The 22,536-nt window shown below is 41.8% G+C and overlaps 1 protein-coding gene across 3 annotated transcripts in view; it reads right to left on the reverse strand.

The window, feature by feature from the left end:
* Positions 1 to 21,483, reverse strand: part of tspan18a (tetraspanin 18a) — a 34,808-nt gene extending 13,325 nt beyond the window's left edge. The window contains exons 1-2 of one of the 3 annotated variants that reach the window (XM_053634107.1): positions 21,411 to 21,439; positions 4,086 to 4,164 (exon numbers count right to left, since the gene is read on the reverse strand). In XM_053634107.1, the coding sequence (XP_053490082.1) occupies positions 4,086 to 4,088 (3 nt within the window). In that variant the 5' untranslated portion in view covers positions 4,089 to 4,164; positions 21,411 to 21,439. Of the gene's footprint in view, positions 1 to 4,085; positions 4,165 to 21,410 lie in introns of all 3 variants that reach the window. The other 2 variants (XM_053634109.1, XM_053634108.1) reach the window with 2 other exon arrangements.
* Positions 21,484 to 22,536: the final 1,053 nt, after the last annotated feature.

The raw sequence follows: 22,536 nt of genomic DNA on the forward strand, positions 1-22,536 counted from the left end.
GGAGTCGATCCTCGTCCGACATGAGCGCTGTGTTGCGGTGTTCGTTCACCACGGGAGGTCGTGCAAAGGCGATGCTGAAAAGCCTAAAAACAAAGCCCGGGAACAGTGTGAGACGGCTGCGCTGTCCGTTTTCCCAGGCCTCGCTATTCTGAAAGGGAAAAAGAGCTTGTTTGTGTTGGACAGAGCTGCTTTCGGAGTCTGAGCGCTGGCTTATCTTCTGTAAATGAGTGATGGATGCTGGACTGCATGCTTCCTCTCGCCTGAGGATAAAAGTCATATATTGTAGAGAGACAAAGCTAAGTGAGACGAGAAAGGACAGGTTCAGTACCTTAGGAGAAGGAGAGAGAGACAGAGAGAGAGAGAGAGAGAGAGAGAGAAAGAGAGAGACCCAAACAGATAGAATTACATGGTGACAAAGCTTTGAGACATACCTAGAGACTTAAGCGCTATTCAGAAGTTACGTACATGGGGCGGAGTTTGAGTAAAACAGAGGCGTGTCTCAGTTGCGCTCAATTCTGGCTGTGAACCCAAGCGGATTTTTCCTGCATGATATCGGCTCGAGTGAAGAGCAGGATTAAGTCCAGCGCCGCTGTCGGACAGTTTCACGTACCCACAATATGTCACCTGAAATTCACCTTCTGTCTCTAAATTCTCTCAAAAAATAAACAGGGAACGCCATTCGAGGCTGATATTAAACACGAGTGCTCGGTCAGCTTATCCTTCAAACTAGACACGTTTACACGCAAGCAAATAATCCGTTGGTAATCGGATTGATAGCGTAGCGCAGTCGTCTTCATGTAAACACCTCAATGGATGCAGATGAGCTCGATCGCAATGAAATTCCGACCGGACTGAAAGGGGCGGCGTAGATCTGAAATAATCCGGTAAACGGGAAAAAATCTGCCATGTAAACGCTCGAATACGACTATTTTCTTAATCGGATTCAAAAATACCTCGCGCACACACACACACAGCTTTTCTCCGTTTGGTGACGGCGACGACAGACGACAGACGTAAACGCATATTTGAATGGGATTGCAGTGTTCAGGGTACCTATAAACAGTACTTTCGGAATCTGCGATCGGACCGGATTCATTCGGATTGACGTAAATGGCCGCGTGTAAACGTACCTACTGTGGGCGTGTTTTTCTTCACAGTTGAGCGTTTGGGGTTATTTTATTAATTCAACAACCCAAAATAGTACATTAAAGTGCAATAGAATACGGTTATATCCTGCACACGCACACATTATGATTTCACGACCTCGATTTAGTATCTCATACCTACATTAACTGTGCACACAATTAACCGCCATTATATATATATATTAAATAAAATGCTAAACAACAGGATGTACTGGACCAAGTGCTATTCTATGTGCTTCTGAATAATGAGTGTGGAAGCCATTTTGTTATTAATGTGATAATTACAACTAGGACTATCCATGCATTCATTATTATTATTATTATTATTATTATTATCATCATCATCAGGGGCAGTGGTGGCTTGGCTCTTAAGGTTCTGGGTTCCTGATCAGAGGTCGGGGGTTCAAGCCCCAGCACTGCCAGGCTGCCACTGTTGGGCCCTTGAGCAAGGCCTAAATACTGACGTGACCTCTAAACCTTTACGTCCTCCTTACAACACGAGGGCTTCTGTGACGTCTAAAGATGGCGTCCTTTTGCCGAAACCGCAAGCGTGAACAATAATTTGTTCCGAACCGCGACCGCGTCGAGTTACGCATCCGTCAGAGCCTTACTCTGATCCGCACGGACAAACCGCACTAACGATCCGCAGCTCAAGAGGAAAGCAAGGCCTCCGAGTCCTAATGAGACGCCCAGCTGGTGAGTGACGCCGTGTTGAGGAGGAAAAAGGCGGCAAGAATTTCGCACGCAGCGCTCTGTACCCGCCCCGGCTGCCCTCCAGAATAATAACAACATGGAAAAAAACATCACACGAGAAGAAACGTTCCGCCGATCTAAAGAGCGTACTCGACTCCAGGTAGGCGTGTTCGCCTGGATGATGTTAAGAGATAAAGAACAGACAGGAAGTGAGTTTCCAGAACACTACACCGTACTGAAATAGATAGACAGACAGATCGACATCTAAAATCTTTTGTGAGGACGTGTCATTAATTCGCTGATGAGGTAGAAACAAGAGATTAAGTTCTCCATGGAAACTGCGTTCTTGCTCTTTTCACAGCTCCAAAGCCGCAAAAGACAGCGCTCGCTCTGTGGAAGTCAGATTTGCGCTTTTACAATAAGTGACAGGATTAAAATAGGAGCCACAAATTTGCATAATTTTTTTGTGTGTGTGTGCAGTATTTTTGTGCAGTTGTTGAACAGCAGCCTTGTTCATTTGCAAGAAAAAAAAAGAGCTGTAGGAGATTTCTGGACTGTTAAAGCCTGCAAGCAGACAGGATGTGACGATTCATACATTCATGAGCTCATGAGGCTAGCGAAAACAACAACAAGAACCGTCCAGGGTTAATACAATTTATCCGACTATTAAAAAGACATAAAACGCAAAAAAAAACTAGAGCTGCAACAACTAATCGATCAAATCGATTATGATAATCGTCAGTTGCAGCGGTAGCAAAAACACACATTTTTTCTTATTAACAGCAGAAAGGAGCATTTTGCTGCTCTGGATGATCTCAGCATCCTGCAGATCCACTCGCGTTAGTCCAGGAATATAATCTGGACAAAGCACTTCCTCCTGGATTTGACTCTGGTTTAATGACCTCCAGATTGATGACAGATGTTTACACGACTCTGCCCATAAGGTTTAACAAGCGATTGAGGAAATGGCATTAAGATGGATGAGTAATTTATTCAATGAGGCTGAATCAGCTGGAGGACAGCAGTAATCAATAGCGAGCGACGGCTACATCAGCGAGCGCGCGGTACGAGCGTTATCATGTAGGAGTAAAGACTCATCATAAACCAGAAGAGATCTGTAGGATCTGCAATTCGCACTCGGTCGTGTGTTGCGGATCACGCTCGAACCCGGATCAGGATTCGAATCAAATCCCGTCGCGACTCAGTCCTGTCCTACGTTCACGCCGGCGAGTGGCGAAGCGATCGTTCCATATTTGACGATTTTCTACGTACGCACGTGACACGAAACCGCAATTTCAGATTTTGAAACTCAATCCTATACAAATCCGCGACAAATCCAAACAATTCTCTCAAACGATTCCTCGCATCGATCCAAAGAGCGTGCAGAGAGCTAGCTCTGATTAGTTCCAGCTAAATGGACGCAAAACTTATAACCTTGGATTCTTCTTATCCCGTCATACATCACGTCTCAAACGTGTATACTACGGAAGCCCTGAGAGGCCGTGCGTTGTTATTTTTTTTCCTTTCTTGTTTCCTCTTGACCACGACTTCATTTTTTTCTGTGGTTTGTATTGTTCTGGAGGCAGCAAAAGCGTAACGCGACCCCGCCGCATCACGGATGAACAGAACCGGCGTTTACTCTGATCAGGGACTGCGTAAAAAATGTCCGGAGGAAAGTTTAATCGTCTCGTATTTGGATTATTGTCATCTTTCGAAAGGAAACAGTAGATAAATTTGACAATATGACGTTTTAAATTTGACTAGAACGATGTTTTCGCTTGCTAAGATGATATTCTATACAGAGCTTCTCAACAGAACTGAAAAAAAGTTGCGTGAACGTTAAAGGGTTATACACGTGTAAATACACACGTCGCTCTGAGACAAACTGGGCGACCGAACCTCCTCTTAACACGTTACACGCGTGGTCCGTGCCTGTCGAAACAACTGAAAACAAGGAAACAGGAAGTTGGAGTTGGAATTTAATGAGCTGATTTGCATATTCACACGCAATACGGAAATCTGATTTCATTCTGATGCATCTGTCTAAAGTGTACACGTATCCTGGGGTCAGGATCCAATCTAAGGTACGATATTTATGAAACGACCAGGCGTCTGATTCAGCGAGTGGAAAATGAATCATCGGGTGAATCAGAAACGAATCGGGAATCATTGTTCATTCCCGTGCTGTTTGCAAATGATTCTGAATCAATACAGAAATAAATGTAAAAAAAAAAAATCTCTCCATACCATATGTACCTGTAAATGTCTCTCCCTGTGAGAAGCCGTGACGTTTCTCAGAAGCTCTCGTCACACGTCGCCTGTGTATCTGTGAGTGAGAGCAGAGCAGACGCTGTTCAGTGGCCGGTTTATTAGGATCATCAAACATGCAGGTCAAATTAGAGATTACGATAAGCAATTATCAACACTTGACTAATATCTGCTCAGTGGTGATGATGTTCAATTGCTGGATGGGGTAGAGGGGAGCCAATACTTTGTACTGTGCAACAGATGGACTTGTATATTAAATAGGGATGCACGGAATGAAAATTCTCGGCCGAAGCCGAAACCGAATATAATGAAAAGCTTGGCCGAAAGCCGAAGCCGATTCTTCCATTTATTTTGCCACATTTTATCAAAATGTGCTTTTTACTGTTTTGTCTTGCTTTTCAAATAAAAAAAAATTACAAAAACTACAATTTCAAAATATTTATTTAACACTGAACATTTTTTTTCATTCCAGCAGGCACAGGCCACCAACAAGGCACGATATAACTTTAAATAAATAAAAGAGTAAAATAAAAATGTTGTGATGTGGTCATCTCTGAGCCCCTTGAACAGCCGATGTTAGTCCTGTGACTGACTGCTGAAAGAATGGAACACTCTGCAGCCTACAATAAAGAAGTGCATTAAAAAGTGCATTGACAGGAGTGCAGAAACTGGTTCTGCTGGGTTCTGTACGGCCGAACATTCAGTGCATCCCTAATATTAAGTGTAAATACAAATTCGGTGCGCCTACTTAACTGGCCTCCATCGTTGATTATTTTCCTAGAACACCACATGCTGAAGAGTTTTAATCCTCATATACAACAATTTTCCAACGATTACAATTTTATTTATTAAAGAACAACAACAGCATCAACACACACCACTTTCTGCTCACGGTTAGCTATAAACAGCCGAAATACTGCAAACCCCCCCGTCCTGAAGCTGTACGTCTGACTGTTACAAAGCACTGACACTGGAGACTCCTTCCATAAATGTTAAATAAACATCTCCTTACTTCAGGAAAACTTCACCAGATCATCTCATCTGTCAACTGCACACGTTTTTTGTCTGTTTGTAAACGAGCTGTTACTATAGAAACGATCACGTATTAGAACGAGCGCCTTCGCGTATACAAACCTGCGATTCGCAGCGGCACTACTGTCAGAGCTGCTGTTCTAGAAACATCTAACCAATCAGAATCCGGAACTCAACAGCGCCGAGGTCTGAACCCTGACGTTTATATACGTACGTCCGTACTTCCTCTCTCGTCTTCCTGTCAGTGTAATTGTCTGAAAGCGGGACTTGAGGAAAGGTCACGAAGCCCTTCCTACACAATACTGACACCACGTAACCTTTAAAACAACGTAGCGAGAGAGTGAACGCCAGCGTCCCGAGCAGTAAAAAATGGCATAAAGGTCTCCGCAGGGTTCAAATCTGTGCGCACACCATTAAATCAGCGAGCGCATACGGAGCGGGTATTAATTACTCGTTTATTAAGTTCGATGAAGGCCTCGATCTACACGTGATCTACACTTTTCCCTCGGGCGCACGATGGACGAGGTTGAAAACAGGCTTTAATCTGAGCCTCATGAGCACTACGTACTGTACGTGGAGCTTATTAACAACGCTCGGGATTCGTTCAGGGAGCTTCACTGAAGCACCGGCATCAGTTTCCATGGTAACAAACAGGAGGGGAAAAATGAAGGACCATTCAAAGTATATTATATATATATATATATATATATATATATATATATATATATATATATATATATAAAATATATTCTCTCTCTCTCGCTCTCTCTCACACACACACACACACACACACACATATATATATATATAGAGAGAGAGAGAGAGAGAGAGAGAGAGGGGCAAATAAAATGTGAGGAGAGCTTAGTAGAGTGGATCGAAAGCAGGACAATGAAGCGCTCGGTGGAGGCGGAGTGAAGATCCGAGGAAGAACCGGCGGCGCTGAACGGGAACTGTTATGGGATTTGCATTACCGAGCCAATGGTCTAAACCATCTTCATCGTTCTACTCAGTGCCGCTGAGCGTGAAACGAGAATAAATGCTCTTTTTAATAAGCGCTGAGACCCTACAGACTCTACAGGGTATATCCAAGGCAACGGGTGTGATTTTTTTTAAAACTGTTTTCATTAAAAGGCGCAACTCACACACACACACATACACACACACACACACACACACACACACACTTAGTAAAATGGACAGGACTCACACCTTGCAGTGAGATTTGTTACATGACAAAGTATCAGTCAATAATTCAGGTGTCTCGTTTATCGACCGTGCGTAACAGGATCGTTTACTCCGTAAGCCACGCCCACGCACGTTTCTATGCATACCACGTCATTTATCACGTTTCGCTTGTGCATGAAGATGTTCATTCATTTCTAAATTTCCTACAGCCATAAACGTGTAACAGCAGATGAACTGATAATGAGGAGATTCCATCCGACTTACTGTTAATCTGATCAGCATGAGAGAGAGAGACAGAGAGAGAGAGAGAGAGAGAGTGAGAGAGAGAGAGAAAGAGAGAGAGCACAAGAGTAAAAGAGAAAAAGACAGAGAGAGAGCGCGCAAGAGAGAAAGAAAGAGAAAGAGCGAGAGAGAGAACGAGAGAAGGATACAGAGAGAGAGCACGAGTGAGAAAGAGAAAGAGGGAGAGAGAGAGAGAGAGAGAGAGCAAGAGCCAGAGAGAGAGAACACGAGAGAGAAAGAGAGCACGAGAGAGAAAGACAGCGCGAGAGAGCAAAAGAGAGAGTGCGAGAAAGAGAGAGCGAGAGAGTGAGAGAGAGAGAAAGAGAGAAAGATACAGAGAGAGAGACCACGAGAGAGAAAGAGAGCGAGAGGGTTAGGGTCTTGAAAAAAGCGAATAATTTGCCGATAGAAGACGATTATTTTCAAGCTGAAGCAAATGTCTAGACTTAATAATCTTGTGTTTGCTTCACGATGATGAGAAATATTTGATCAGTTCCACACTATTATGGATATTTTTATTTTAACGGCGGCCCAACGCTTCCTACTTTGTCATGACGTCTCCGAATGGGAATTATGACATCATCATGGATATATCCGTCAAAAGCTAAAAAAAATTTAAAAAAAAAAAGGATTCATTTACTTCCCAGTAATTTTCTTTTTTTAAAACCTGAAATATCTTGATTATTTTATCAAGACAGCAGTGGTTGGTAAAGTTTCCTGTTTTCCTCTAAAATGGAAGTTTGGTTGAAAAACATTGTGAGGTATCTCTAATGAAATTTTTGAATAATGTGCCATTGCAGTAGATTTGTGTTAAAAATGTCTCACGAAATGATTTTGAAATCCTGAAGCTTAGAAATAAAGGTGGTGGAAAATAACTGCGTTTTTAACGTGAAGCCTCACTGAACTTCACCCTCTGGTCCAGCTCCAGCTGAGTGACGCATCCTGCGGGAAGAAAAACCCACGCCGGAGCTGGACATGGCATCACGCGCACTCCTCGCGCATCACTCGCGCATCACTCGCAACGCTCCTCGCACTCCACACACTCCTCGCACTCCACACACTCCTCCTAACGCTGGAGTTCGTTTAGTATTAGCACCCCTGGATATCTGGGTTGAATGTAGCCGTCATTTCTTTCACACTGATGATTCATTAGACAGAAGGGATGTCATCAGAGATGTGGGTCAGAGTGTGTTCCATACACAAACTCCCACACAGCCAGCCGGCTCGCCCACACCTCAATCTGGAGCACGGTGTTAATCAGACACGGATAATTAGAAACGATCAAACACACAACCGTTGTGGTTGCGTCCATGACCGTACCGGTACACCGAATATGTTTACAAAATATTAAGTGTGTTTACAATAGCTAAAAAACATTTTTTTTTTACATTTATAGACTGACAGACGTTACACTCACGATTACAAGTCGTTATTTCCGTTGATGAGTGAGTCGTACTGTAACTAAACACTGGCGCTGACTCGGGGAATTGGATAGGGAAATGTGGGCGGAGCGAGAAATTTCAGAGGCCACTGACTGGTCAAAGACCATGATCACGGAATCGTCATGATAACGGGCCTCGTTTATTTGTGAATCATTTGTAGAAGCATTTACACAAGAAACGTGGTGTTCAGGGAAATCCAGTTAGTTCAGAAGGAAAACAAAAAGAATTGGTATCCCACGTTTTGATCGCGAGTTTGTGTCAATTTGAAGCGCGATTGATTAATTAGGAAATTCTGGGGTTTTTTGGCGTTTCGTCCCCGATCCACGCCACCAGCTCGCTGCGAGCTTTGCCTTTTATGGAGTTTTGTGGGCGTCACTGAATGCGAATGAGCTGTGAGGTGAACGCGTTTTGAACTTTATGGGTGCGTTAAGAACATACGCAGAAAATCAGCTGTATTGAAACTCGTGTAAATTTGATGGGACATTTTAGTTCGAGCGTCTTCAGTGTGCAGACACGACTGGACCTTCAAATGGGATCGGGTTCTATGGTCAGATGAAACCAGAATACAGCTTTTCGGTAATAAACACCAGAGGAGGTTTTGGAGCACACAGAGAGGTAGCCGTATGGAAAAGTACCTCATGGCCACGGTTAAATATGGAGGAGGATCTTTAATGTTTTGGGCTGTTTTTCTCCAGAGGACCTGGACATTTTGTTAGGACACATGGCATCATGGACTCTCAAATATCAACAGATATTAAATGAAACCCTGACTGCCTATTTTTCTCTTTTCTATTATATCATTGGCTAAGAAGCGCAAAAAGTACTTGATCCTCACTTAATCCTCAACATCTGAAGACTAAAATTCCACTGTTCCTTTGTGAAGGATGTTGTGAAGATATTTCCAGTATCCCATCACCCCTTGTGCTTAAATACAAATAAACATGAACAACTGTGGACACAGTGGTGCCACTGGATTTACTATAATGATACGTTGCTACCTTTAAATTTACAGACAGAAGAGTTCTTGGCACAGGAATAGACAACAACCCGGATTGCTATGTTTACACCGATATTATCTGTGGAATCTTACTCCAACGTTCATACACAAATCATCTTCGTCTTCATCAAATACCACCAACAGTGTAGTTTTCATTTCAATACAAAGCATAAAGTCTTTCAAAGCATGTGCACTGATATTATATAATATTATTCTATTACACACAGAGGAACCACCAAACATTGAGCCATGAGTCGATTCAGTTAGATGATTGATTCAGATTCACTCAGTTGCACGACTTGAGTCATTTGAGTCAGCCTGATCATGTAACAACCTTTTAGAATAGTGTAATATAGATTATAACTGCTGATATTTTGCATCATTTTATTAGATATTTGTAGGTCTTTGTTTAGATAAATGCTAAACAGTCCCCAGCTCTGACCGAATGACTCTGAACGGGACTCATTAAACTGATTCGTTTGAACGAGAGAGGAGTGAGTCAAGGAGATCGGGTTCAGTACACACAAAATTGCAAATAAAACTCGTACAATTCATGAAACACAGATAAAAAATATAAGGTAAAATAAACCTGTGTTTGATAATCAGGAAGTTGGTTGTGGATATATATGAAAATTTTGTGCTTTGGTTTCTAACTATTAATAATAAAGTCCACCCGTGGCGACTGAACAAAAGGAACGAGTCAGCAGATGAGCGTTACTGATACTGATTCGTTCACTCGATTCGTGTCTGAATCGTTCGTCCAGTCCAGACACCTCCCTCGGCTGCCTAACCGTCTGAGCTTTACCGTCAACACAAACGGCTTAAACTACAGACGCAGCTGCTTTCCCAAACACACGCAATGATGTAATATAGATTCCGTTAGAGGTTTTCTTCCTAAATCAGGCCAATGTGTTCTATTCTTATGAGTCTCGTCTCCAAAAGAGGCCTTGTGTTCAGTCACGGGACGATTCAGGCCAGGCTTCGGAGCCAGCTCGATTCGGCTGTTTTTCAGAGAGCACGTGCAACGGGACAAGAGCAGAGCTGTGCTCCAAAGACAATCCGAGGCTTTGGGACTTATTTAAGGCAGAATCTATTCAGAACTTTCAGGCTGTGTGAATCACAATGAAAGTGCTGGAGTAATTTATTTATACTCCTGACCCCACCCTACATTTTATACTTTTAGGTAGAAACACAAAATGACCCACACACAATCCTCCATGAACCGATACAGCCAGTATAACAGGAACTTCTTTCACAAGACATTCTACAACATGAACTGTATCTATAAACGGATAAAAGACGTATGAGGAATAAAACGCTTCCCGTTATAGGGTGGGAACAGTAACTCCGCTTCGTCGCACCACCCTGCCGTTGATTATTTTACTACAGCAGAACATGGACAGTTTTATTCCCAGTTATAGTGAGAAGTGATAGAGTTATAGAACATACCTAGATTTAGCTACAGAACATATGATATATATATAAAAGCACAGCATGATGTTAATAAATATTATATCACTATATTACAGCATTGTGGTGAATAGTAAGTTATTTTCTACATATTAATGTCAGATTTTTATTTCCTCTAAGCAGGACATCACTTTATTGACGACCACGTGATGACAGAAGACCTTTTCTGTTCGGAGTGTTTTCCCTCCGGAGCTTAAACACAGAGTTCCTGTCTAGACTGGAGTTTTCTTTTGGTCATAATCCTCCAGTTAAACCACCGTCACAACATGTGTGTGAAATATACAGGTTTGAACTTCAGATTCTACCTGCATACTTTACTAACACCGCTCTCCTCTTACAGACTTCTCTCAAACACACACACACACACACACACACGAGCTTTGTTAGCATTTTGTTACCGCAAAATACCCATATAACAACCTAAACTGATTAAAACTAGAGAAAAGGTAGTCTCCTGGGTTTTCTGGCTTTACGCAGTGTTAATTAATGTGCAGATCGGTATAAAGTTCATTGTTCAAGTAAATTTTAACCTTTAAACTGTTTCCAATGTTGGATCAGGGATATCGATAGAGAACGATATTCCATATTTGCACTATAAAGATTTTAAATTTGTAAATCTGAATCGATTTATTGCTTTATTTGGAAATATTACAGCTGGTCCTGAAGCTGAACTTCAAATAAACAGATCATAACTGGTAAATAAAGTGACAAAAACATTATTACATATAGAGACAGATAAGATAGATAGATAGACAGACAGATAGAGACAGACAGATAGATATAAATATGGTAGATAGACAGAGGTAGACAGACAGATAGATATTTTCCCCCTATTATTATGAAGACCTTCAATTGACATAATGATTACTGTAGCTAATTAATGCTACATTCTTAATTTAGAACTTTTAAGGGTTCTTTGTTTGTCCCTTTCAGGAAACCCATAAGAGGATTATCGTGAATCCTACAATATAATGTTTCCTATCAGAAGTTCCACGCAGAAGCCTTTTTTTAGAACCAAAGAACCCTTGATTATCCAGTAAACCATTAATGAATCATTGAAGAACCCTTTTTTTTGCGGTACACACTCCCCTAGAGGAACAACCCTTAAGAAGAACCCTTAAACATTCTCAATTTTAAGACACTAAGAAAACTTATCCAGCGCACTCTTAAAGAACGTTTGAAGAACTCATTTTCTAACACCTAGAACCCGTCATTCGGTTAACATTTAGTCTTGGTGCTAGGCACACGATTAGGACTTCAAGGGTTCACTGGATGAAATTGAAAGAATGTTAACGAATGAACGAAAGAATGTCTACTTTCTTCTACGACAGAGAAACTCTCTGTTGTACGGTTCTACATAGAACCTTTAACGGTTCAACCCAGAAGTTCTAAGAGTGTATGCCTACAATTAAAGCGTAAGCTTACCTTCTGTAACCAAAAGGAAATATTTTAGTTCTTTGGGTTTTAAATAACAATAGTTCTATCAGAACAAATCCCACGTAGAACCCTTTTTCTCTAAAATACATAGAACCCATCAGGAGTAACGTTTAGCTACCTGGGTACACTTCTTTAAGTGAAGAGTTCTTGGCTTCCAAAAACGAGTTCTACTTGGAAACCCTCAAAGAACATTGAAGGGTTCCCCCAGAGGAACAACCCAAGAAGCCAAGAAAGCTTAATTAATTATCCAATGGACCCTTAAAGAACCTGTGAAGAACTCACAGTTCTTTTTAATACCTAGAACCTGTCGATCGTTTAACATTTAGTCTTGGCACTTGGTACACTATTAAAAAAAGGTTCTTTAAGCATTCTTTAACAGTTCACTACACAATTAAAGGTCCCAAAAGTGTTTCTACTACTCTGTTGTAGAACCTTCAACGGTTCCTAAGAAGTTCTCAGAGTGTATGCCTTCAACAAAACCAAAGCATAAGCTTTTGAAGGAAATATTTTGGTTCTTTTAATTTATCGAATAAAATCTGTGAAAACATTGCATTTTTCTGAGGGCTGAGTGATTGTGAGGACATTTTTAGTCCTCGCTAATGGTTATATACATGCATGGAAACACACACACACACACACACACATCTAAAATTACAACCACCTCTCCACCATAAAGATACAGTGCGGTTTGATCCATTAAAAATGGCGAACAAAAAGTAACAGACTTCAGAAACATGAACTCGTTCTACACACTCAGGGAATAAACCTTGGCGTACAGTGTGTGTGTGTGTGTGTGTGTGTGTGTGTGTATGTGTGATTTATGATTTTGCCGGTCAGCTGTATTTCCCACGGCGTCAGGACATAACTAACTCACCTCCTTCTATAATGTCTATACGCTGTCTTCCATTAGCGCTCGTATAAATCACTTCATTAGCTTTGCACACTGGGACAAACAGAACCACAACAATCAATAACTATTACGTTTACGCTGACCTGCAATCTATATTCATACCAGGCCGTCGTTTATTCTCTCTTCACGGCGCTGAAGGAGGAGCTCCGGCAAACCGGCGAGAATTTCAGGAGCTGATCAGCTGATCACCTGTAACGTCTATGATTACAGCGCCACTAATATTAAAGTTACAAATCTGCACGGGAAGTCACATAAAAACCGTTTTAAACATAGGTGCGTCAGACAAATTAGACAACTTGCATGCTTCAGACAAATAAATTCATTGTTTTAAACTTAGAGAACAGCATTTTACCCGACCCCGCCCACTTTAACTACACTTTAACTTGAAATAATAAAAGCGGAGAACGGTTTGTAGGAATCTCGTGGTGGGTTCGACTCCCGCTCAGTGTGGGTCTGATGCTGAGCGCACGACACGTTTTTACCTCATCCGTGTTCTTCTTCCATCACAGACAGGCCAGGATTCGATTTCTCCGCATGTCCTACTTAATGATAAAGGCTCATTGGTCATAGATCAATAAACCCAACTGCAAATGACCCACATTCCTGCACGCATGATGCATTCGAGCTGCTTTTAACGGCCAGGCCGGAATTTATAACAGAACAAACAGAGACAGCGTCATGCACCTTGTGTTCCATCACGAGAGTCGGCGTGTTTGAGATATTCTGACTACCAGGCGGCTGCGTTCACCTATTTTTAGCTGGATAGAATTATTGCTTCCTTTATTTAAGTGTAGATGTGGTTCCGCGGTTGCCAAAGCGACAACATAAAAGTTTACTTGATCATAAAAAGGTGAACCTTTTACAGAATCTCTTCAGCTTTGTGTTTGTGTTTAAAGAAACCTCTCGTCACTTTGTGGACAGAAAACCTGAGGAAGATTCCAGAAGACGTAAATAAATATAAAGCCGTGTTCAAAGCTAACTGTGTATTAGCTAACGGTGTATTAGCTAACTGCTAACGGCCACCGCTGTTAGCTAGTTGTTCGAGTATGACCGTGTAAGCCTTGGTAACTAGTGGTGATTACGCTAGCTAGCTAGCTAAGTTATCTACACATCGACTGTATGCTGTTCATAGCATTCAACTTAGTAAAACCAAATCAGCAGCTCATTCTGTGTAATTACCATCGTGAGTCGCCTAGCTAGGATGCTAAAGCTAATCCAAAAGCTAACTAATCAAATGCACACAAACCAAAAGGAAGCATGAGGTGATTTTTAATCCCTTCTGCCGAGCAGGAAAGGAAAGAGTTCAGAGGTTCACGTACAGCCAGTGCACTAAACAAAAAAAAGAATGCTAATGTGACGCTAACCGAGAGCATAAAATGGCCTCCGTAGGCTTACGGGTGCGTTCAGATAAAGCTCGGAAACACGGAATTATTCCGATTTCAGCTATAAAAGCAGAAAAGGTCACCATGATGAAGAACAACACCAAGCCACGCCCCCTACCTGTTACACTATTACATCACCAACCGCTCTGTCTCTGGAAAAAAAAAAAAAATTCCCCACAGACCACGAAATTTTCACTCCAAATGCTTGCTCCATTATTACAGAGCATAAAAGTCTATTACACGTAAGCGTTTACAGCCTCCCAAAGTGCAAAAACCCATCTGCGATGGGTATAAAATATTTAGTACGGCTAAAAGAGTATCAAAGACATTTCACAGCTGATCCGGATCAAGGCTTTGCACAAACTCGTGATGAAACGCAGAGCAATCACGAAAGCATTGAAAAGGTTAGGCAGCAAAACAGCGCAGAGATTTCTGGATCCACTGCAAATCCTCCACAAATCTGCAACGGGAGACGGACCCAAGAGAGACCTCCAGGCCTTCTGGGCCGCTGCCAAGACTGAAAATAATTCCGAACACCCGGAGAGCTTCACTTTTAAAACACTGCATCGTTCTGGCTTCTCCCTTCCCGATCCTGCTGTTTCGTGGTTTCTCGTGTAAACAACTGGGAGAAGAAACACAAAGAACCTCCCCACGAATACTTTCAAACCTAAACACGAAGGTCTCCGTCACAGGCTGAAGAAGAGCAGAGACTGGAGGAAACAATGAGGAGGATATAATCGGATTAGACCTTCTACTCCACATGAAAGCCCTACGCAACTCGCTCTATATGACGGCTCGTAAGATACAAACGCAATGCAACAAGAAAAGGAAACGGACATCTCTACATCTCTATCGGTTTACTTGTTTTTTTGTTTTTTTTTTAAAGCTCACACTGCGCACATTTCTCTGTCTCTAATTCCTTTGGGATGCGAGCTTCACAAACAACTATTATCATAATGATTTCTAATTAATCCCTAGTGAGATAATGAGGCTACATTTCACGCGCTGCTGCGCCAGAACACTACAATCTTCTCACATCAACAGTGTGCACCAGAAAAATATATTCAAATAATAATAATAATAATAATAATAATAATAATAAGTACACATTTTGGGATGATATCGTTAGATTTTCCTAAGAATACAAAGTTCATTGCTGTAGTCAGATTATAGTAGCCCCGCGACAAGCATGAACAATTTTGCTGTGTTTAAAGAACAAACAGACCGTAAGATAATTTCGCCTTGTACCGATAACTGGAGCGATATCGTCATCATGAGCACTATCGTGAGGCTGCAGGATGTAAGGAAGTGCGTAAACTTATCAGAGCTTTCGTAGCTAAAGTCCACCAGAGCAATCACAAGAGATATCCATAAAAACGAGGTAACCGTAAACATAAAACAGGAACTCTGAATAGAAAACTAAGGCTTGGGCTTAATGACAAATACACGCAACGAGGGTTCGAAATGAGGCATAGATCAGAACTAAACACGGAACAGGTGTACACAATCAGGCAACAAACCAATGACAAGACAGGGTGTTCACAAACCAGGGGTCGCTGATTTACCCTTTGTTTCAGTCATTTATTTGACAAATTGTGGTTAAAAATATCGCTCTACGAAGTCAGATTTTCTGTGCTACTATTTTGAAATATTACCATTCAAATATTAATATAAATATTGCATTCAAATAAAACACATTTTAATCAATAGTGTTAATGCTATAGAAGTTTTCTCACTACCTGGACACGATGCATTAGCATAAGAGCTCAACAACTACAAAAAAAAAATGGAGAAATTAGCATTCTCTCTTCAATCTCATACTATTCTAGACTGTTACTGAGTACTAAGACTAACCGGGTTTCATATTACACTTAGCGTTTTGAATTCTAAAATACGCCTCTCATGTAGCCTTGCGTACCAGCCTTCTGGATCTTTAACATTAGTGAATACTTTTCGATGTAAGGTCAAAGAGTTTTCAGATTTGACCCGCAGATCATGACATCAGTCACGACAACAGCAGGAAGATTCAGAAGAGCCAGGGTGCGTCTCGTCATTGTGTTTAAGGTTTCGGAGCGTGACGATTACGTGCTAAATTTTACAGTTCGACTTAGGGATGTTCTGAGCAAGGAGGCAAGTGAGTGCGCAGAATATTCCAATACGTTTTAGGCACTCGACGTTACACATATGGGCATAATAAAATGTTCAAAATGTTACAGCAGTCCTAAATTCAGTTTAAAAAGAATTTTAAAAGAAGGATCCAGTGCAGACTAGGCTAGGGCTGACAGAAAATCCATAATGTTCGTTTAGGGTAGTTTGGCCAAAAAGCCAGCCAGTACCTCAGAATGAAGTCAAATGGAAATGGGTGCAGTACGCCAAAAAAAAAAAAAAAAAAGTTTCGTTTCTGATAACCATGTTGAGTTTGCTCAACTTTTTATCTGACAATCTTGGAAAACGAGCACGAGGCTGAGGTCATGTCTTTCTGGAAGACTCAACATAAACATGGCTGTTTCAGAGCGCCCTGTTTCATACAACAGCAACACATACAGTACATGCTTTTTTTTTTTTTTTAAAGCAATTGTTTGCCTGGAGCTGGCAAGCGGTCACAAACCAACCTCCGAAAAATATTTGAAACAATATTTGTGCAAGATTAGTACAACACAACGTCTCTTACAGCTTAAAAACAACAAACTAGCGGCTAGTTGTTCACGGAAACCACCACTACAACAACCCTCCAGAAACACGCCACACAACCGCCTGTTTGAGCTCCACCCCCACGAAGAAATTCACCAAATGAACGTCGAGTATGACCGAAGTGTCCGCTCGCATAAAATATAAAACACTGAGCAGTATTAAGCTACCAGCTGGTTCCGTCCCACCTCAGAGGTTTGTTTTTGTTTTGTTTTGTACTTACAGCGTTGCTAATCATCTCAAACTTTCGTCACGTTGATTAACGGTAGACGTGATAGAAAAGACCACTTTACAAATGTGTTTAAAGAGGTTTTTGCTTGTTTTTTTGGTGTTTTTTAGAGACGGCCCGCACAGTCTAAACACGATAAACCTTCTTAATTTACAGCAATACGAAAATATTTTCTCGGAGCAGATACTCAAATAGTCTAAACAAATGTACTTCAGAGATCGATATATAAACGTCGTATGGTATCGGATGGTAAAGAACTTCGAGATCCTGTTGATTCCTGAGGGGAAAAAAAGGGTTGTGGCGTTTGCACGCACCAGATGAAAAGGCGAGACAGATGGGGCGGCTGTGGATCAGGTGGTAGAGCGGGGTGTCCACTAATCGTAGTGTTGGCGGTTCGATTCCCGGCTCACGTGACTCAACATACCGAAGTGTCCTTGGGCAAGACACTGAACCCCAAGTTTCTCCCGATGGCAAGTTAGCGCCTTGCATGACAGCTCTGCTACCATTGGTGTGTGAGTGTGAATGGGTGAATGAGACACAGTGTAAAGCTCTTTGGATAAAAGCGCTATATAAGTGCGCCATTTACCATTTACCACAAAAGGCGAAACAGATGGGATTGCAGTTTGTCCCCAGACATTTCGCAAGTTCCCCGCCCCGAACCTCGGCTCGACGCACAGGAGCAGAGACGTGCGATTGTTACACACGGTGCTCACGTCGTCTCTTTCACTTCCCTAATTAGCCACCACACAGCGTGCTGTGGCTCCCTGACTCGCGCCTCAAAGCAGCCGGGAGCAGAGACACCTGTGGGCTTTATCTGCACTCTCCCCCATACCGAGCTCTCACAAAGCCGTACACACGCCCCTCACCGGCTTCCTCACGGCCCTGCTCTGCATTTATAACACTGGAAACGGGCTACAGCCGAGTCGCTATTCATCCCGGCCGAGGAGAGACCATTAGCGGCTACAGGCAGGTGGAGCTCGGGACAATGGAGCTCTCTAATAAAGCGTTAGTTCTGAGGCTCGGAGGCGGACGGGGAACCTTTTGTATCCAAGATCAAACCATATAAAGCTGGTTCTTTTTTTAAATGCTATCATTGAACACCAGATACAGAATGTGGTGTGTGTGTGTGTGTGTGTGTGTGTGTGTGTGTGTGTGTGTGTGTGTGGGCGTGTGGCCCTGACTAACAAGAGCGAAGGAAACAGAATATATATATAGAGAGAGAGAGAGCAAAACAAACTGTAAAAATAAAGGCCAAAAATAAAATCTCCAGATCATTCATTGTGTTCACATTCTCGTCCAAATGCTAAAAATCCTTTCACGTTCTAAAAACCAGTTCAAATTTTACCTCTTGCTAAATAAATAGAATTTTTTTTAAAGGCGCAAACGGTCCACAGAAGATAGAAATATTTCAGGGTTCTACGGTTCTTCATTGCGGAAAAATAATAATAATAATATTTATTTGTGTTTATTTGTTCATATTTGTCAGTTCTGGTACATGCCGTTTTTCAGTCTCGTGGCCTTCCACTTGGTACGTTCTACTGCAAGAGTAAGGCAGAAAAGATCTCCTGATCTGAGAGGGGACTTAAATAAATAAATAAATAAATAGATAAGATAAGATAAGATAAATAAAAATGCTGCTTTGCATTTTTCAAAGTGTATTAAACGCTTTAAAAAAAGTGTCTAATTTTTAACTAGAGTGCATTAGAGTACACTTTCTGAGGTGTCCTGGATATTTTTATATCTTTTTATTACATTTTTTATAACTGTAAACTGACTAACAGATGGTAATTTGATGTGCAAATTTTATACTTATGTTACATTTTTTCACGGATAAAAGTGTTCATTGACGTGTTTTGTAACGTGACACCGCTGTGCCGCAAATCTCCAGAATATATCGCGATATGTATGAAGTATCGTAGAAACGCCTCTGAGGATCGTGTTGTGATATTTCTGTCATGTCGCCGCTATACTGCAGTATCAGCACCGACATCAGCAGCAGATCCGTGTTCACTTTATAACTCGGGTCTGACCCACACCGTGTCTGCTTCGTCAGTACTCATCCTAAAGTGTGTAACTGTCTGTTTATAAGCTCCCGTTGGTTCAGGTGTGGATTTTGTAGGAAGGCTGCTGGTGTCTGGTGGAACAAAATCAGCTTGTGTATTGGCATGTCAACGCTTTTTCACCTCTCCTCCTCTCGGAGTCAACGCGGTTAATCTGTTTAATCAACGCGGGGAGAAAAGAGCTCGAGAAATAAGCTTCTCCTCTCTCTCTTACACACACACACACACACACAAACACAAACACACACTTCAGTAATCCTGCTAACTCTAAGTCCCTCCCGTCGCCTGCCAATCAGCTCTCGGCTTTCTCCGTTTAAGCAGTTTCTCCTGTCGCGGCTAAAGCCCGAGGATGAACAGCAGCAGGAATGAAGACGGAGAGTCATTCCGCTGTGAAAGGGATTTTCCTGACTTTCTTTTTTTCCCCTCCTGTAAATGATGAGCAGATGAGAAGATTGTTGGCGGAAGGTTTCAACAATGAAGCAGACCGTAAAACGTTTTTAAAAAACCCCAAAAAAAAACACACGCCCAAGTTTCAGACCACGGGGTCAGCTTGAAGGTGTTACGCGCTCATCACGACTACTGGTAGAAAGCGATGAGAGGAAGTCGTGCAACGTGAACTATCAGCGTCTCGGATCTGCGACGCGAAGCCTGTTTCCGCGTGATAAACCCGGGAACTTTTGCCCTTCTGAGTTTCCTTCCCAGATGAGGGGATTGTTGTGAAGACAGGCCGTTAACCCGGGCCTTGAGGGTGACGAGAGCACGTATTTAGGAAAGAAAACATTTTCACAGAGGGCTGGAAATCAGTCGTGAAAGTTGCAGCTCAAGTGCTTTTAGTCGGTTAAAACCTCCTTGAGTTCAAAGATTTTTTGAGTTTTTTAAATACTCCTCTGGGTGTTTTGTTGTCGTTAAATGAAGCACGAACACAAGCAGCACAAACTGCTAAAGTCACGTTTTTCCATTTAAAACTGCTTTTAAAAAAATCTCCACACCAGTATAAAACTAGGGATTTGGGGCGGAGCTATGTATAAACCGATGTCACAAAATAAACTCCACAGCTTTCGACCAATCGTGATCCGTATGCTAATTTATTCAAAAACAACCTCGGAGTAAGCCACTGACACAGCGCGCTCGGCTGATTCTATAGCTAACCGAACTAACCTCAGAAGAACGGTTGCCATGGTAACGTTAGATTTGAACAGGTTTGGCCGCTGTTAAATCACTCATGTGATGCAAGTTATGCAAGCTCGTTAATTAGCAGTTGACTAGCTACAGGTTAGCTAACCTGGTTTATACTTCTGTCTTAAAGCAGCACACTTAACATGATGTCCACGGATAAACTAAACTGGATGGTTGTCGACGCTGATTGGTTGACGCGATGAGGGGGCGTGGTCAGCTCAGTTACGACGGATGTTGCAGGAAGCAGAACGGAGCAGTAGGAGGCTGTTCCGAATGGGCGTTTCCTAATTTGCATATTCATACACTGGGCATTCACGGTGCGTGGTGTTTTTAATAAGATGTGAAAGTTTAATGTCCTGGGGAGTCGTTTCCACTGTAAACACTCAGTGATGGTGTTAATTACAGGTGTGTAATTGCGATTTAATTGCGCGTTATAACATGCGCAAAACAACTTCAAGTCATCAGTGCAAGGAAAAAAGAAAGAAAGAAATAACAATTGATATTTATCCTTAACTACACAACAGTCTTTATTGTAGAGAACAATGAATGATGTGGTCATGAAGAACTTCGCCCTCGGTGTGGGGATTAGTGGAGGAACAGGAGACACCACACGCCGTTGTGCGCGTCTTTAAAAGCTAGTATTTTTAACATCTAGGCTTTTGTTGAGATTATAATCCTCTCTCCAGCTGTCCAACCCCGAGCTAGCAGCAGTGCTGAGTTTAGCATTTCCACTGACAACAAGCCTGAACAACAAAAGCACAAAACTGACTTGCTGCGACACTCAGGTCTGCGTTTTGCGCAAAAACAAAGAAAAAAAAAGAGAGAGCGAGAGAGACGCGTTTCTGCGCAACTCGCCGAGTTTGTCTGCGTTGATTTTACGCACACGGTGGAACGTGAAGTCCTCGTTTTTGTGTCGCAGTCAGGAGAAAAGTTCAGCTGGAGAATTTTCTCCAGTCTGATCATGTTACAGTGGTTGGTGTTTTTCTGTAGGAGTGAAGAAAGTGTTCCACTCACCATGTGCTTTAATCCGCTCCAGGGTCTGCGACGAAGAACGCAGAGGAACCGCAGAGGAACGCAGAGGAACCGCAGAGGAACGCAGACTAAACGGCGTGAAAATGTAGCGGCTGCGTGAACACACTGTAGCTCCTGATCATCTCACGGATACTGCAAGCTCAGCCCTGTGTGTGTGTGTGTGAGTGTGTGTGTGACTGATTCAGTGGGCGGGGACGCATCCCATCATACACATATGGTCATGTTTCAGTAAAGGAGTGGTCCATAAACATTCACAGATTCTCCCACAAAAGGTGTTTATGTTCATGCTCAGGATCAAGTGTTAGTTTTTCACATGGACATTTCATCTAAATCAATCAATAAATACATAAATAAATAAAGATTTGTGGCTTTATGTTAACTTTTCATTCTTACTGCAAATTGTGTCATACTGAACATTTCTCAAATTAATCATTACTGCTTAGACAATTAGACAACCTAACTCTGTTATAAGAATCCACTAATACATATATATATATATATATATATATATATATATATATATATATATATATATATATAGTATTAAGATTTATTAAGTATTTATTAAGTATTAAGATAGTATTAAGATTTAGCCGATTCTGCAAGGGGTATGCAAACTTTTGGGCACAACTGCAGTTGTGCCCAAAAGTTTGCATACCCCTTGCAGAATCGGCTAAATCTTAACACTGGATCATAAAAATCCCATGTTGTTTGGTATTTAGTTCTGTCCTGAACAAGCTATTTCACATAGCAGATGTTTACACATGGTCCCCACAAGACAAGATAATAATAGCTGAGTTTATAAAAAATTACCCAGTTCTAAATTTACACACGCTCGATTATTAATCCTGTGTGTCGTTACCTGGAAGATCGTGATGTTTTTATGTGTAGTGAGAGTTCTTCACGAGGCCCTTGTTTGTCCTGAGCAGTTAAACCGCCCACTGTTCTTCAGAAAAATCCTCCAGGTCCTCCACATTCTGTACTTTTCCAGCATCTTCTGCATATTTCACACCTTTCCAACAGCGACTATTTGATGTTGAGATCCGACTTTTCACACCGAGGATGACTGAGGGACTCGTACACGACTATTACAAAAGGTGCAAACATT

This window comes from Ictalurus furcatus, chromosome 10 (genome assembly GCF_023375685.1).
Source record: "Ictalurus furcatus strain D&B chromosome 10, Billie_1.0, whole genome shotgun sequence".
In the NCBI taxonomy this organism is placed as follows: Eukaryota; Metazoa; Chordata; class Actinopteri; order Siluriformes; family Ictaluridae; genus Ictalurus; species Ictalurus furcatus.